Source organism: Herpailurus yagouaroundi, unplaced genomic scaffold (genome assembly GCF_014898765.1).
Source record: "Herpailurus yagouaroundi ecotype Mexico unplaced genomic scaffold, PumYag 218, whole genome shotgun sequence".
NCBI classification, from domain to species: Eukaryota; Metazoa; Chordata; class Mammalia; order Carnivora; family Felidae; genus Herpailurus; species Herpailurus yagouaroundi.
Window position 1 is genome coordinate 5,066,668 of NW_024412449.1, and position 16,337 is coordinate 5,083,004.

Below are 16,337 nucleotides of genomic sequence, written 5' to 3' on the forward strand. Positions count from 1 at the left end.
CTCTGCAAATAAACACACTATACAAACAAAACTGCTAAAGACTTTTTACATCACATTTATTCCTAATATTTTTTATCCTGTTTTCTGTCGGAAAGCTATTTAATTTCACTTTATCAATTTTCTAAACGAAGCCTCTAAAGATAAAACCACATACACATACCAATATAGCTTCAACAATTAGTAACACTACTATAGACTGAATGTTTGTGGCCCCCCTCAAGTTTATGTCAAAATCCTAACCCCCTAAATGACAGCATTAGGGGTGAGGCCTTTTGTAGGTGATTAATGCCTTTAAAAGAGAAACCCTAGAGGTTCTTCCCCTTCCATCATGTGAAGTTCTAAGAACCAGAAAGTGGGTTCTCATCAGACACCAAATCTGCTGGCTTCTTGATCTTAAGACTATTCAGCTTCTAGAATTGTGAGGAATAAACTTCTGTCATGCAGTCTATGGTATTCTGTTACAGCAGCCCAAACTAAGACGTACAAAGGCTGTTATTTTTATCATAGAAAAATTATAGTATAAAAATCTCTAGTCTACAAATTTAAGTATTTCATTAATATGCAATTGTACTACTTCAAATTCATTTTATTTTATGGGAGAATTTGCTATGTTCAAAAATTACAGATTACCTATTTTGTGTTACCGATCACACTGCTATCTTGAACATTGCTAGTTAACATGAACTAGATTGCTAACAGTGCTTTTAATCCAGTACTCCCCTTCCCATGAGAGAACTTTCAATCACAAATGCATAAGATGTACAGGAAAGGGAAATTATTCAAAATTAATCAATTACTAAATTCTAAAAAATACTAGCTCTTCTCTGATTAGTAATTAACACTTACCTGGAGTTTTACACCTATTTGAATAAGGATAACTAATACATCTATGATTTTTACATTCTACTTTGTTTATCTTGGGAATTAAAATAATATCCCGCCTTAAAAGTATTGCAAAAGAGATTAAGACTACACATTAAAATACCCTTAGTATTGCAAAAGAGATTAATACTACACATTAAAATACCCTTCAACAAAAGTTTTAAGACAAACTACATCTACAATAAAGAACACTGACTCAGGGAGCCTGGGTGATTCAGTCAGTTATGCATCTGACTCTGGATTTTGGTTGTGATCTCAAGATCATGAGACTGAGCCCCAGTTAGGGCTCCATGCTGAGTGTGGAGCCTGCTTGGGATCCTCTCTCCCTCTCTCTCTGCCTCTCCCCTACTCAAAAACATAATAATAATAAATAATTTAAAAAAACCCCACAGACTCAGTATATGTAACATATTTTAGATTACTACTATTTCCAGAATTTTGATTCTTCCAAAACAGAACAAAGATTAAAATTAAGACTTGATACACTCCTATGTCCTCTGCATAGAGCCTCTGAGTATTTCTTTCTATCATCTAGCAGCTGCTATCACCATATGCCCTATACTAAAGAGTAGCATTCAATTTTTTTTTTTAAGTTTATTTATTTTGAGAGAGAAGGAGAACGTGCACATGGAGAAGGGGCAGAGAGAGAGAGAGAATCCCAAGCAGGCTCTGTACTGTCAGTGTGTAGCCCAACATGGGACTCGAACTCAAGGACCATGACATCATGACCTGAGCCAAAATCAAGAGTCGGATGCTTAAGTGACTGAACCACCCAGGTGCCCCAGGATCATTCAATTATTATAAGAATGCAACTTTTAAAGTAGTTATTATATTTTAAAATTTTTACTAATTCCACAGTTTGGCTGCTTCTGGTTTTGTACATACTAAACAACTTTCTAGCACAATTTAATTTTGTTAATGCACATAATCATGTCTCAAAATATTAAGGCCCCTAAATGCCACTTTCAACATCCTAAGTAAAAATTTCATATTTTAAAGTCAAAGATTCTTATTTAAAAGAATAACCAAATGGGAAAATGCCAACTTCACTGGTAAAAGAGAAAGGACAGTTAAAATAAAGATTTACATCTGACCAGGGTCCAGTGAAATCACTATATTTTATAAACATAAAAAATATTCTATTATTGTGCTACTTATATACCAATATTATAAAAAATAATAAACTTATAGTCATTCATTTATTTTTTAATTACTTTTGGTGTATCAGGCAGTATTTTAGGTACTGGGAATACAATTGTTAATGAAAGAAATCTAAGATTAAATGCTAACAATTGAGAAATGGTTCACTGCCTATGGCACATTATGGTAAATTATGTAGCCACTGAAATATAAGTTTTAAAACTAACACTATGTGAAGAAAAGGGAAATGATTACTATACATTAAATGAAGCAAAAAAAAATTTAACGAAATTGATGTAGGGAAAAAGAACAGCAAGAAATAATACCAGAATATAACTGGTTTTCCTAGAATGGTGCAATTATTAGTATTTTATATTTCCTATAACAAAATTAATACATCTGCAAATAAATTAAGTAACAGGACCCTAAAGATGGGAATTCCATTATTTTGCATACTAACAGCTAATATCAGAAATAGTGTACCACATTTTCACACACTATTTGGTACTGAGAGAATTGCTCAATATCTTGTTGAAACTGGAACTAAGAAATACACTAGTCCCCCCCACTTCTGCAGTTTCACTTTCTGTGGTTTCAGTTATCCGCGGTCACCCATAGTCAGGAAGCAGATGAGATGATCTTTTCTGACGTATTACCAGAAGGCCAACAGTAGCCTAGCATCATGTCAAAATGCCTACATCATCTACCACACCACATCTCATTGCACAGGCATTTTATCTTCTCACAGAATCACAAGGGTAAGTACAGGAAAAGAAGGTATTTTGAGAGAGACCACATTCACATACCTCTTATTACAGTATATTGTTATAATTGCTCTAATTTTTATTAGTTACTGTAACTAATCTCTTACTCGCCTAATGTACAAATTAAACTTTATCAATAAGCATGTATGTATAAAAATAAATGTAGTATATATAGCATTTGGTACTATGCACAGTTTTAGGCAATTACTGAGAGTCTTAAAATGTATCCAGCATGGATAAGTGAGGGCTACTGTAGTATTTTTTTAAATGATTTAAACAATAAAGGCAAAAATTAAAGGAACAACTGATAAACAAAGAGGTTTGTATCTTAGAATCATCCACTGGGCAAATAAACAGGGAATAAACAATCTTTTAATAAACCTTATCAATTTCTCTTTTTAGCTTCTCTTTTAATTCAAGGAAATATCACATTCTTTTCTGCCACCAAATATCAAGGCACTAGCTGTTTGTAGTAAACACAAGAGGGCAAACCAAGTTTCAGGGAAGAAAATCAATGAAGGGCCATCCCAACATACCTCTGCTATTCAACTATGAACCTTTTAAATAAATGACTTACATAAACCCAAGAAAATAATTTAGTAACTTGCCTGCCTGTCTCACAGGTAAATCCAGTTGTTCCGACATAGTAATCTGAAGCAGTGTTGAAACAAAATTCAGAGACTTGTGTGCCTACAAACAAAAAAACAGGTTTTAAATTTCTGCAAATAAATATTCTCAGTACTTTATTCCACTGTTTGGCACAAAAGGCTACCCACCTGGAAGTTGGTCCCAGCCTTATTTCCCATCACTCACCAACTATGAACTAAAAGAAAAATTTAATAACCTACCTCCTAAAATATTTTGGATGTTTGTATTCGCCTTCCCATTTATCCCAACTAGCATTCTTAACCTACACTGGCACCAACAGCTCAAAAACCATATCCTCGGTAATGTCTATTTCCCCAATTCAGTAATAATTTCCCAGCAGAGATGTTCTACTAAGTGGCTACACACAAACGAAATCAGTAAAAATTAACAGCCTGGAAAGTGGTTTACAAGGGGCTAATAATGTTTTATTTCTGAATATGGCTATTTTACATAGTGTGTTCAGTTTGTGAAAATTAATCAACTGTACCTTTATGACTATTCTGTATGCATGTTACATTTAAATACAAAGTTAAAAATCAATAGCTTTGAACATATGATAAAAGTAGTATACAATCTATAGGATTATTTAATACACTTATATGAAATTCCAGTGCAACATACACAGAAAATAATGAAATATATCCAAAATGCTACTATAGTTGTATCTTGGGTGGTAGGATTATAAAGAAGCTATTCTTCACACATTTTCTATTTTCCAGTTTATACTATGGACCCTGGTCACTTTCATTAACAGTACAAAAAAGTTAAAGACTCCTAAAGTTGTCATATTTGTTTCTGGTTTTCTAAAAAAGAACTGGGGGAACCTGGACGGCTCAGTCGGTTAAGTGTCCGATTCTTGATTGCAGCTCAGGTCATGATCCTAGTGTCGTGGGATCTGGCTCCATGCAAGGCATGGAGCCTGCTTAAGATTTTCTCTTTCCCTCTGCCCTTCACCCACGCACCCACTCTCCCTTTCTCTCTGTCTCTCTAAAAAAAACCAAAACAACAAAAAAGGCAAGACTACCTTTACCTGAACATTAACAGCAGCATTATTTATAATGCCCTCAAGTGGAAACAACCCATGTCTACCAACTGATGAACAGACAAGCAAAATGTGGCTTATCCATACATAATGATTAAATATTTGGTAGTAAAAAAAATGAAGTACGGATACATGCTACAACATATGTGAACCTTAAAAATATATTGTGTGAGGGGTGCCTGGGTAGCTCAGTCGGTTAAGCATCTGACTTCGGCTCAGGTCATGATCTCGCAGTTCGTGGGTTCGAGCCCCGCATCAGGCTCTGTGCTGACAGCTCAGAGCCTGGAGCCTGTTTCATATTCTATGTCTCCCTCTCTCTCTCTGACCCATCCCTGTTCATGCTCTGTCTCTCTCTGTCTCAAAAATCAATAAACGTTAAAAAAATAAAAATAAAAAATAAATATATATATATTGTGTGAAAGATGCCAATACTCCAGGACTGGGAGTTGGCAGGGGGCAGAGAGGGAGATGGAGAGTGACTGCTAACAGGCACAGAGTTTCTTTTTGGGGTGATGAAAATGTTCTAAAGTTTGTGGTGATGGTTGCATAATTCTGAATATACTAAAAACAACTGAATTGGATACTTTAAGTGGTTGAATTCAAGTTATAAAAAAAACTGAACCATGAAAATAAATGCTTATTTTATTACTCTTTAAGTTACTTTGCCTTCAGAAACACAAGCACATATCTCAAAAGTGCAAGTGAGGAAAAAAAGTGTTCCTTTCAGACAACTGAGCTAGACCACGTGGTAAGAAAAAAAAAGGATGTTTCTGACAGCAGAAACAGCACAAGCAAACTCAACCTGGGACATTTATATTTATATACCTGCCCCCGTACAAATTTCCATCCAGCTGAAATCCCTAATGCCTTGTATCCTCCCAAAGAAGGTAACAAATAGACATAAAGTAATACTAAATATCAGACATGACATTCTCAAGAAAATCCAGAGCAAAAGTAGATTAGCAATTACCTAGACCTGGGATACAAGATTAAACTGGAAGGAGGGAGTTTACTGAGAAAACAAAAATATTCCAAAACTAGATTGTGGTGACAGTTGTACAACTTGCTAGATCTACTAAAAATAAAAATCACTGAGTTTCACCTAAAATAGTTGTATTTTATGGCATGTAAATTATACCTCAATAAAGTTTAAAAATGAAGGAAAAAAAGACCATGGATTGGTACAACTGTAAAACAGAGATCAAATAAAGATACACTTTAACTGTTCAAACAGGAAAACCTCCTTTTAATCACTAGCCTCATTCTTCATCACAAAAACCTTTTAAAATCTGAGTAATTGGGGTACATGGGTGGTTCAATTGGTTAAGCATTTGACTTCAGCTCAGGTCACAATCTCACAGTTTGTTGAGTTTGAGCCCCAAATTGCGCACTGAGCTGATATTGAGCCAGCCTGGAATTCTCCCTCCCGCCCTTGGGTATGCGTATGCGCGCGCGCGCTCTCTCTCTCTCTCTCTCAAAATAAACTTAAAAAAAACAATAAAATCTGAGTAATTATGTTATCACTCTCAACAGTTTGGCAAACATTGATATGGGCCTCAAGATGCTACAATAAATCTTTTAGAGTATGAGTTAGAGATGCTGACACTAATTATAGGCCCTTCTTCAAGCTTCTCGTTTCCAGCAATCAGAGAACCAGAAGAACTGAAGCAACAAATGGGTCATCATACATCGTTAGGTAGAGCTACAACGGCTAATACTAAAGTTTAAAAGCTGCTAACCACAACACAAAATTACCTTTCAAGACAACTTCTTACCTTCTCATTGTCATCAACCCAGACAATTCAACATTCACCCTTAAACCCATTTCATCAAAATTTTTCAAAAGCCACAACCTGAATTCCATTTCCTTTAACTCCACTCCACCTATTGGTACTTATGATGTGTCAGACACTACAGAGATAAAAGATCACTATAAGGTAGGTTGGGGTATTAATTCTATTTCGACGTAAAATTTTGAGTTAGGTCCAAAAGGACTTAAACCCATAGAGATGAGATGGGGGGGTGGGATTTTTAAAAAGAAAAGAAGTATGGGTTATGTTCAAGAGATTAGGAGAATGAAAGACAATAATGAAAGATGAAAATGAATAAATTGTGACATCAAGATCTAGTTAAGTGTGAACTTTTTTTGAAATTTTTATACAACCTGATAAGGAAGATAATAAGGTCTTGAAGCAGTATCAAGGATTTAATTCTAGGATAAATGAATATAAAACATCACAGGTGGAAAGCTATTATTATAACAGGTAATAATAGGCCTGAAAAACTTCTACTCTAGGGGCAGCTTCCCCCACCTCCCCAAGTAAGTCTAACTTTACAAAAGGAAAAAATGATTACACATACCCACATAAACAAATTTCGCCAGACCCTTTAACCTACAATCTTATCCCCACCCCCTTACTAGCTTTCTACTCACTAACTCTGTATTCAGAAAATTGTTTTCTGTAAGGTTACCAATATTTTAAACGCTTTTTCCATCAAAAAAGTCTAAATTTTGCTTTAACCTCCCTCATTTATTTTTTTTTTAATTTTTTTTTCAACGTTTATTTATTTTTGGGACAGAGAGAGACAGAGCATGAACGGGCGAGGGGCAGAGAGAGAGGGAGACACAGAATCGGAAACAGGCTCCAGGCTCTGAGCCATCAGCCCAGAGCCCGACGCGGGGCTCGAACTCACGGACCGCGAGATCGTGACCTGGCTGAAGTCGGACGCTTAACCGACTGCGCCACACAGGCGCCCCTAACCTCCCTCATTTAAAAATAACAACCCTTTCTTTTTCTAATAGCTTTTTACTTAATACATAAGTAATTCGTGTTGACTCGTAGAAAAACTAATTGAAGTAAAAAGGAAACGAAATTACCCACAACCAACCTTCTTACTTAAAACTCCTTTTCTTGGCTTCCTCCTTTTATATACAATTATCCAGTCTCCTTTTTTCTGTTTCTCAAAGTTCCAAAAATAGGAATGGCCAAAAGTGAAGCCCTCCAGTCCACCCTACACCTCCAGATGACACTCCCTCCCTCTCAATTCACCAAGAAAAGTCTCCTTTCCATTGTTGCTTTCTCTCCTAACCTTCAATTCCACATTCCCTATTGCCTGCTACACATTTTCCCTCTGATATTTACCAGCTCCTCAAACCCAACTTAAAATTTAAGCCATGTTTTCTCCAATATCAGTTTCCCCTCTAGACCTACATTTTCCAATGTAATTACCTAATGTCAATATCTTTTAAAGCTAACTCTTTAAGAGGTAACTTTTTAATTATTTCTCTCCAGTGGAATGCAATCTGAAAGACCTTCAATTAGCTACTGTACTTAACACTATTTATAAGGAAAAAGATGGGCATAAGGGCACTGTGACATCAGAATACATAAATGAATACAGCCAGATAATTTCAAGAGCAAAGAGATTTCTAACTTTTCTGTTTTACTAGAGAATCTGACAAATATCCCGATTTTATCTACCTGAAATATTAGGCATATTGAGGTTACATCATCATAGTGATAGAATCAGGACCAGTCTGAGGCTCTTCACTAAGTCTTCCAGCTTTTCATTAAATAGTGGTAATACATAAATGCTTTCCCACTAAGGAGTTTTAAAAAACTTAATTATAAAGGACTTATAACCAAAAGAAAAAAAAAACCCACTTTAAATCAAATATCATTAATGTGCCACTGATAGAAGCAAACAATAAGTAAAATAATATATGCATCTACTCTATCTGAAAAAGAAATTTTTCTTATAAACGTTAATATGGCAATATCTCTTTCAGATCTTTAACATGCTGTGTCACTGAATAACTTCCTATCTAACAGCCAAAGTATCCAGAGACTTTCCCTCTACCAAATTCAGAAGAGTATCTACTTAGAGATATTCCTAATTAAGGAATTTTACCTGCTCAGAGTACAGACAACTCTGTCTTCCAAAAACACATATTTTATTCTCATAAGTATTTTGCTGAATTTCTAGACATGCCAAATTGTCCTATAAACATGCCATCATTTTGCACTTTTCCAGATCTAAGATTTTCATTAATTGAACATTTCAAAAGTCCTTTAATTAAACAATCAAATTCACCATTTATAAATAAAAATTTATTACTTACACTAGTAATTGTAATCATCTGTGAAAACCCTAGAAGTGACTCAGGTAGTTTATGTATTTAAAAGATAAACACAAAATATCAAGAAACATATCAAAGCTAAGTCCACTTACTTTTTCACATAACGAATGTGAGAAACAGGATGTCTATCACATGACCATTTTATAGCACATTAAGCTTAGGAATTGAAGGTTTAAAATGCTCCTAGGTAAGCTTTCTAATTCTACTTATGGCAATTTTTCTTGCTACAAGTGTAAGAGGGGAAGGGATACTGATACTTAGATTCTATCTGCCTTAACCAAAGTCAGATTTAAAAGTATCTTTATCCAAAACTTACACATAGCTCTACTGTAAGTCCAACCACATGTGTTATGAGGGCCGTGTTGACTATGAAACTCCAGAAAGGTAGGAATCAAGAATCTTTCCATCTACTTAACTCAGTACCTACCACAAAGACATTTGCTATTAAATACACCAGACTGGAAGCTGTCATCCTAAATAAACGTTTCAAAAAAATTTTCCTGACCTTACATTTAAAACTTAAGTTCAAATGTAAACTTCATGAGAGTGAGGACTTTGTCTTATGTATGGTATCAGATCTCCAGCATTAAAGATAGGATTTGCCACATGATAGTCACTCAAATTTTTTTTAAGTTTATTTATTTTGAAAGAAAGCATGAGGGGGAGGCCAGAGAGCAGGAGAGAGAGAATCCGAAACAGGCTCAGCACTGGCAACACAGAGCCCCAATGTGGGGCTGGAACTCATAACCTGAGCCAAAGTCTAACACAACCAACTGAGCCACCCAGGCGCCCCTCAAATATTTTTAGTTTATTTATTTTGACAGAGAGAGAGAGAGAGAGAGAGAGAGCACGCACACACGTGACAGACGGACAGACAGCAGGAGAGGGGTAGAGAGAGAGATTCCTGAGCAGGCTCCACCCTGTCAGTGCAGAGCCCAAGGAAGGCTGGATCCCACAACCATGCGATCATGACCTGACCTGAAACGAAAAATCGGATGCTTAACCGACTAAGCCATTCAGGTGGCCCTCTTCCAAATATTTTAAAAATAACAGAAGCAATTATTTGTTGAACATCTATGCTCAGCTAATACTCCGAAGATTTAAAAAAAAAAAAAATCTTCATCTACAGATTTTATTCTCATTGGAGATTAAGTTCAAAGTCAATGCACTTTTAGAGTAGAAAAGACAGCAACCATCTAGTTCAAATAAAATTAAAATAGTTAAAATTTAAGAATATATACAACTAGGTATTAAAAAGGTGAGTTTTGAGTTTACAAAGTACCACAGAAGGTCAGAGTAGGAAAAGATGGCATTTAAGATGGTATTGATGAGATTTGTGAACAGGAAAACTTTCATTTTTAGGTTATAAGAGCTTAATAGGAGGAATGAGTAGCATGAGCAAAGGTTTGTATGGAAAGGTTTCCACTGAAGAACACTGGCAGCTAAAGCAGGAAGAACGGCAGAGACTTCGTCTATTATAATAATCTGCCAAAAACCTTCACAAATGTCTTAACTTTATCTTATAAAGGAAGAAACAAATTTTTCTGAGAGCAAGAGTAGGAAGTAGGAGTCTCTGGAAACATAACAAATAATTAATGTTGAATGAATAAATACCAAATGTCATATATTTTAATTTCCTAAAATTTTTTAGAACTGTACTTCTAGATCTATAGAAGTCAATCTCAAAGTATATAATTTACATGTCAAATGAGTTTCCTGTACACAAATCTACCTTAAAGATTAAAAGACATTTCTGGCTATTATTCAAGTTCTTATTTCTCCATGCATACAACAAAATATTTACTGAGAGTCCATGGAGTGTCAGGCACTGTGCTTATAATTGCGCCAATTTTCATGATACAATAATGCTATCTACTAACAATCTCAGTGTCCAAATACGTACTTGTATTCTTTCTCCATTTTCCACTAAAATATGAAACTACTATAGTTAGACTGAGACAAGAAATAAAATGTATAGTGTGGTAGAGTGGTTAATCAATTGGCACTGATGCAGTGGTTCAAATAACCTGGAGAGAACTTAGGTTCCAAGCACTTTGCTGAATTTTTTACATGCATCAACTCACATGACACAATGATATACACACTATTACTACTTTTATTTTGTACATAAGGAAAATGATGCTTAGAAGTTAAATAACTTTCCTAAGATCCTCCAATTAGTGCAAAATGCTTCATCGTTTACAAAAAAAAATCAAATAACTAAGGAGGTTTTCAATTATATTTCCAAGAATGCTTGTACTTTTTAATGGTTTTCTCCAGTCTTTGAGGCAAAGTTTGTTACATGAAGAAATTTCAAATTGAGACATGATAATGTAGTCCAAAATTGTAACAGCAATGAAAAAAAAAAAAAGGATCAAAATTCGTGCCAGGCTACAGTGTAAATCAGTGGTGAATACTAAAATGTGTCTTGAAAATATCTGCCAAAAAACAGTCTCCTTACTGTGGTCTCCAGCAGTCTCATGGAAATTTCTTAATTTTATCTACATGAAATATAAAAAACATATAAATACTCTAAAAAATTCTCTAATGAGAGATGGTATAACAGCTAAAGTCTTACTGTTTGTTATCTGTCATAATAAAGTCAGTAAAGCTTAACACTAACAAATCAAAGAATTGCAGTGACAAAAGACAAAAATTCCTCACCTCATGAAACTTGAAAATTATACTGGCGAGAATAAGTAAAATATGTATGACAAACCAGTGTTACAGAGAAAAATAAACTAAGGGAGGTATAGTGTGTCTGGGGTGTCATAGCCAGGGGAACTCCTTAGTGATATGGAGACAGTTGAACAATGATAGAGGGAAGTAAGAAAACAAGTATGAGAGATAACTGAGTAAAAGAGGTTCCACACAGATGAAACAGTTAAGTGTAATCACTGCGAGGCAAGAGCACTTTGTTTTTGTTTTATCTGCACTATTAATACTTTGATAACATTTACAATTTTTACAGTTCGTGATTACTTCACTTAGCTGAAAAGAATCACTCAAATGTCAATGTTTTTCTTTTAACGAAAATGAACCAAAATATAACTTGCTGAAAAAAAAAACAAAAACCATTATGGGATGATTGCTTCATCCTGTCTTATCCAAAATCAAGAAGAGCCTGATGGAAATAAAATGTTACTTCCTCATTCTTGCTACAGTCAAGCTTCTTCAAGACTTATCTGGAATCTATTTCCTAAATTAAGGTTCTGCCACAAAAAAAGTCAAAGCAAGAAAGTATTCAAATGGGAACACTTCATTAAAGTGGAATGAAGACTAGAGACGAGAATATTCTAATTAAAAGAAAAGTTACCTTAGGAAACTTACTAAAAAATCGAGGTGTGATAATTGAAAGAAATTTGCAAAATGTAAACAGCTAACAATTACAGAAATACAGGCTAGACACCAAATTTTCTTTCACAGAAAAGCAGTGTTCACTACTCCAAAGTATTCCAAAACTCTAAAAGAAGCTTAACAGTTAAGTAAAAAATGCTATGAATACTATTTTGATTATTCATCTTCCAAAAATCAGATTGTGAAATATTTATCCTAGGTCTCAACTGCAAAATGTCAGCATATATAACCAGACATTTAATAACTGCTTGAAGAATGAATGAATTTCAAATTTTTCTATTAGGGAATCAACTTTTTTTTTCAAATAGTAATTTTTAAAATTAATAATTACACACAGCATGTTTTGGCAGGACAATAAAGTCATAGTAGAAATCACTGTGACTGAACTTTTAGAGTGCCTAAACTTACACATGTATTAATACTTCATAAACAAAATGTTAATCTTAACCTGTGTCTATCACAAAAATAAATCAAAATAAAAAGTGATCCATAACTACCTCCATAGTTTCATAATGGTTCAATATGGGAATTTGTTTCAGTGCATTATTTTATATCCAAAAGAAATCTAAGCTCCTCCCAAGGTGACTTTGAGCCTAAAAATTTGAGCACTGGGGCATGACTGGCTCAGTGGGTGAAGTACGGGACTCTTGATCTCAGGGTTGTGGGTTGAAGGACCACCTTGAGTGGAGAGAATACTTAAAAACATCTTTAAAAAAAAACAAACAACTTGAGCATCACTCTTGGTATGATCTAATGATGGTCTCATTTATATACGTAAGACTTAATTTTTTTAGGGGTGCCTGGGTGGCTCAGTCAGTTAAGCAACCAACTATTGATTTCCGCTCAGGTCATGATCTCACCATATGTGTGGCTTCCTCTGTGCTGGCTCCCTCTTTCTCTGCCCTTCCCCTGCTCACGTGCTCACTCTCTCTCTCTCTCTCTCTCAAAATAAATAAACATTAAAAAAAATTTTAACTTTTTTATTTTGAAATAATTTTACACTTTATTTGTCTAAACTCTGTGGGTGGTCTTCTTAAAACACAAGTTCCTTGAGGGCAGAGATCTCTGACATAGCATTGTACACTGATGATGTCCTGTTAGGAATACTCCTGTGGCTTCTGCAAAGTCAATAATAAGTAATGTTTTTAAATGAGTTACTTACCAGTTAAGAGGAGCATAAATAACTGAATTTCTACTTTAAAAAGGGACTTCTTTTTCCGTTTAAAAATAAATGTACACTGAACTTCACTAAAGCTTGCACTCAGTGGTATACCAAAAGACAATTATTAACTGGCATAGGAATTACAGGGGTCCTTTTAAGAAGCCTTTAAAATACTCACTAAAATATAAAAACTTGCATTGATTTAGAAATAATGAAACTTAAGGTAGTACAATAGTATGCCCACATATTAAAGCTGTTTTCCAAAGGGTGGTCCCTCGAAAATAAGGAAGAAAAAAGGAACCAGTCATGAGCGAGTTGATATGGAGGTTGGCACATTTCAAGGCACTCGGCCTTACATTGTCTCACTTGACCGTCACGGCAACCCTGTGGCCTGATGTTATGAATGGGAGATACTCAGCATTAAAAGGTTAAGCGACTTGCCCAAGGTCAGTCAAGAAAATTAGTGGTTCAGCTCTACCTAGAAGGGTGTACTTCACCTGACTTTCTACTACATTGTCCTGCCTCCCCGACTGAGGCATTATTAGAGTAAAAGAGCAGTGAATCAGACTGGTATCCAGCACTACCCTCGCCCTGCCAAAGAGGCGGGGGCTTGCCTCTGAAAGCTTTCCCTAACAGCTCAGTCGCAGAGAAGAAAGTTGTGCCGATCACCGATCAGCCCACTTAAGTGACAGGATGACAGGCGCAGCCCCCAAAGGACCAGCTTCTGCATTCCCAGGAGCCCCTCCAAACCCGACGCCAGCGAGAATGCTCCCGGAAACGTCTGAAAAACCTTTCAGCGAGTTTCGCCCCCTCCTGGGCGCGAGGAACGAGCTGGGTATGAGCCAGAGGGCTGCCGGCCACCCGAGCCAGCCATGTGTCCAGCCCGTCACGCCCGCCTCGCCTCAGCCGGCTCCTCATGCCTTGACCGCAGCCAGAGGCCCAGCTCAGGATCCGACGCAAAGGCTGCCTTAGCCGTCGCCACCACCGCAGCAGTCTGAGGCGCCCCGGCGCGGCACTCGCAGTTAGGTTCCCGCCCCACCCCTCCAGTTGGGCCCCTCAGCGACGCCGTCCGCGCTTCTGGCCAGGCCCGGAGGGCTCGGCCTGCCACAGTCCACCGCCCGCCCGGCGTCCTTACTTCATTGAGCTGGCGCTCCGCGGCCTCACGCAGGGCTGGGTCCATGGTGCCCCGCAGGGCCTCGATAATGGTGTTGGGGTCCATCGCAGCGCGGACTCGGTCAAACCCGGAGCTCGGGTGCTACTGGGCCAGGAATAGCGCCGCTCAATGCGCACATGGACCTGCCGCGCTCCGCAGCGGCAACCGGCGCGAAAGGAAAGAGAAGCGCCAAGGCCCCGGATAGAACCTCTTCGCCTCGGCGTGGAGGCGGGAGATGCTCCAGCCACTTCCTGTCGGCGCGCCCGCGGGGCACCTTGGGAGACGTAGTCCTCGTGAGCTTTCCACATCCCACGTGGCCCTGAACTGTTGCTCCTACAGGCAGCTCTTGCTTTTCAAAAAGGGAAAATGTTCCAACTCCACAGTAAAAAAAATTAAAACAAACCCAAGGATTTCCCATAATAATATACCTCTGGTGATTGTGAGGTGAATCTAATGCAATGTATGATGCAATCCATTGCTAGTAGCTTTGTAATTGAAGGTAATCTTTTGAAAAGCAGTTTGAGATGTGTTTCTAGATGCCATAAAAGTATTCATAATCTTTGCCCCAACTATTCCCATTAATGAGACTTTATCTTAAGGAAATAACACAAAAGATTACATCTGATTTATGTGTAAAAGATATTATAACATTACATATTTATGATTACCAAATATTAAAAATATGGTTTTTATGGAGTATCCAAATTTTGGTAGGAACTTTCTATAAATCAACTGTAAATGCAGAATAAGAGCATAATCCCTATTGGAACACTACCTTCTTTAAAACAGTTAAAGCAACAGTTTCAGAAAAGTTAAATAACATGCCCAAGGTCACTTAGGTAGTAAGAAGTTCACCCAGGATTTCAAACCTAGGATGTTTCTGTTTTAAAAGATTTCATTCTCTTTACTGAATCACTCTGCCTTTCAAGAGAAATGTCGAGTGATATAGGAATTGTTAAGCAAATTAAAAGAATTCAGTCAGTTAAATATTTCACAGGCATTAAAAATTACAAATATCATATACTTTGGGGCGCCTGGGTGGCTCAGTTGGTTAAGCGTTCCACTTTGGCTTACAGTTGGTGGATTCCTGCATCAGGGTCTGTGCTGACAGCTCAGAGTCTGGAGCCTGCTTCGGGTTCTGTGTCTCCGACTCTCTCTCTGCCCCTCTCCTGCTCACAGTCTGTCTCTCTCTTTCTCAAAAATAAATAAACATTGAAAACAAAAATTAAAAAAATATATGTATATATATATACATAATATACCTTGTAACAACACAGAAACAGTTATGTGAGGATATGGCTTTATAACAAGGACAAAGACTTGGGAAATAAAGCTGGCAAATGAAGTTAATTTATTTTCTAGGATGGTGATATTTTGAGTAATTTCCTTTCATAACTGTCTTGATTATAATAAAGTTAGATAAACATATATCCTTAAAATGAATCATAAATTTTAAATGCAACTTGTTAAAAAATCACTTATTGTTTTCAGTTTGCAAAAAAGGAGAAAAGGGGGCACAAAAGTCTTTCCCTGGAATAGTGGACTTTGCAATATTAATATCCCTTATATGCCAACCACTGTGCCTGGAAGTGTGGTTTACATAATTATCCCTAATTTACAAATGAAGAATCAAGGCTCACATAAGCTACTTAAATTGTGAAAGGTCATAAAATTTCCATAATATAACCTGTTGTTAGCTCCATCAGTGTACTGATACAACCTGTTTGAGAATTTCTCCTCCCTGGGGCATCTGGATGGCTCAGTTGGAAGAGCATGTGACTCTTGATCTTGGGGTCGTGTGTTCAAGCCCCACATTGGGTCTACATCTTAACATTACTTAAAAATAAAAATAAACCGAAAAAGAAAAAAAGGAAAGGTTTCCTCTCCCTACCCATCCCTCGATAGTGAGGGCCTTGAAGATAAGGATTATATTTTATTCACTTTTGTATCTTTACCTCCTACCATGAAGCTTGAATGTCTATTAAGAGTTCAATAAATGTTTTAGTTAATAAATGAAAAAGAATAGATGAACTAGTAATGACTTGTGG

At 36.6% G+C, this 16,337-nt stretch overlaps 1 protein-coding gene across 1 annotated transcript in view; it reads right to left on the reverse strand.

Moving 5' to 3' along the window:
- Positions 1-14,501, reverse strand: part of IPO7 (importin 7) — a 47,891-nt gene extending 33,390 nt beyond the window's left edge. The window contains exons 1-2 of the mRNA XM_040456917.1: positions 14,272-14,501; positions 3,395-3,476 (exon numbers count right to left, since the gene is read on the reverse strand). Of these exons, the coding sequence (XP_040312851.1) occupies positions 3,395-3,476; positions 14,272-14,355 (166 nt within the window). The 5' untranslated portion in view covers positions 14,356-14,501. The remainder of the gene's footprint in view (positions 1-3,394; positions 3,477-14,271) is intronic.
- Between the last annotated feature and the right edge of the window lie 1,836 nt (positions 14,502-16,337).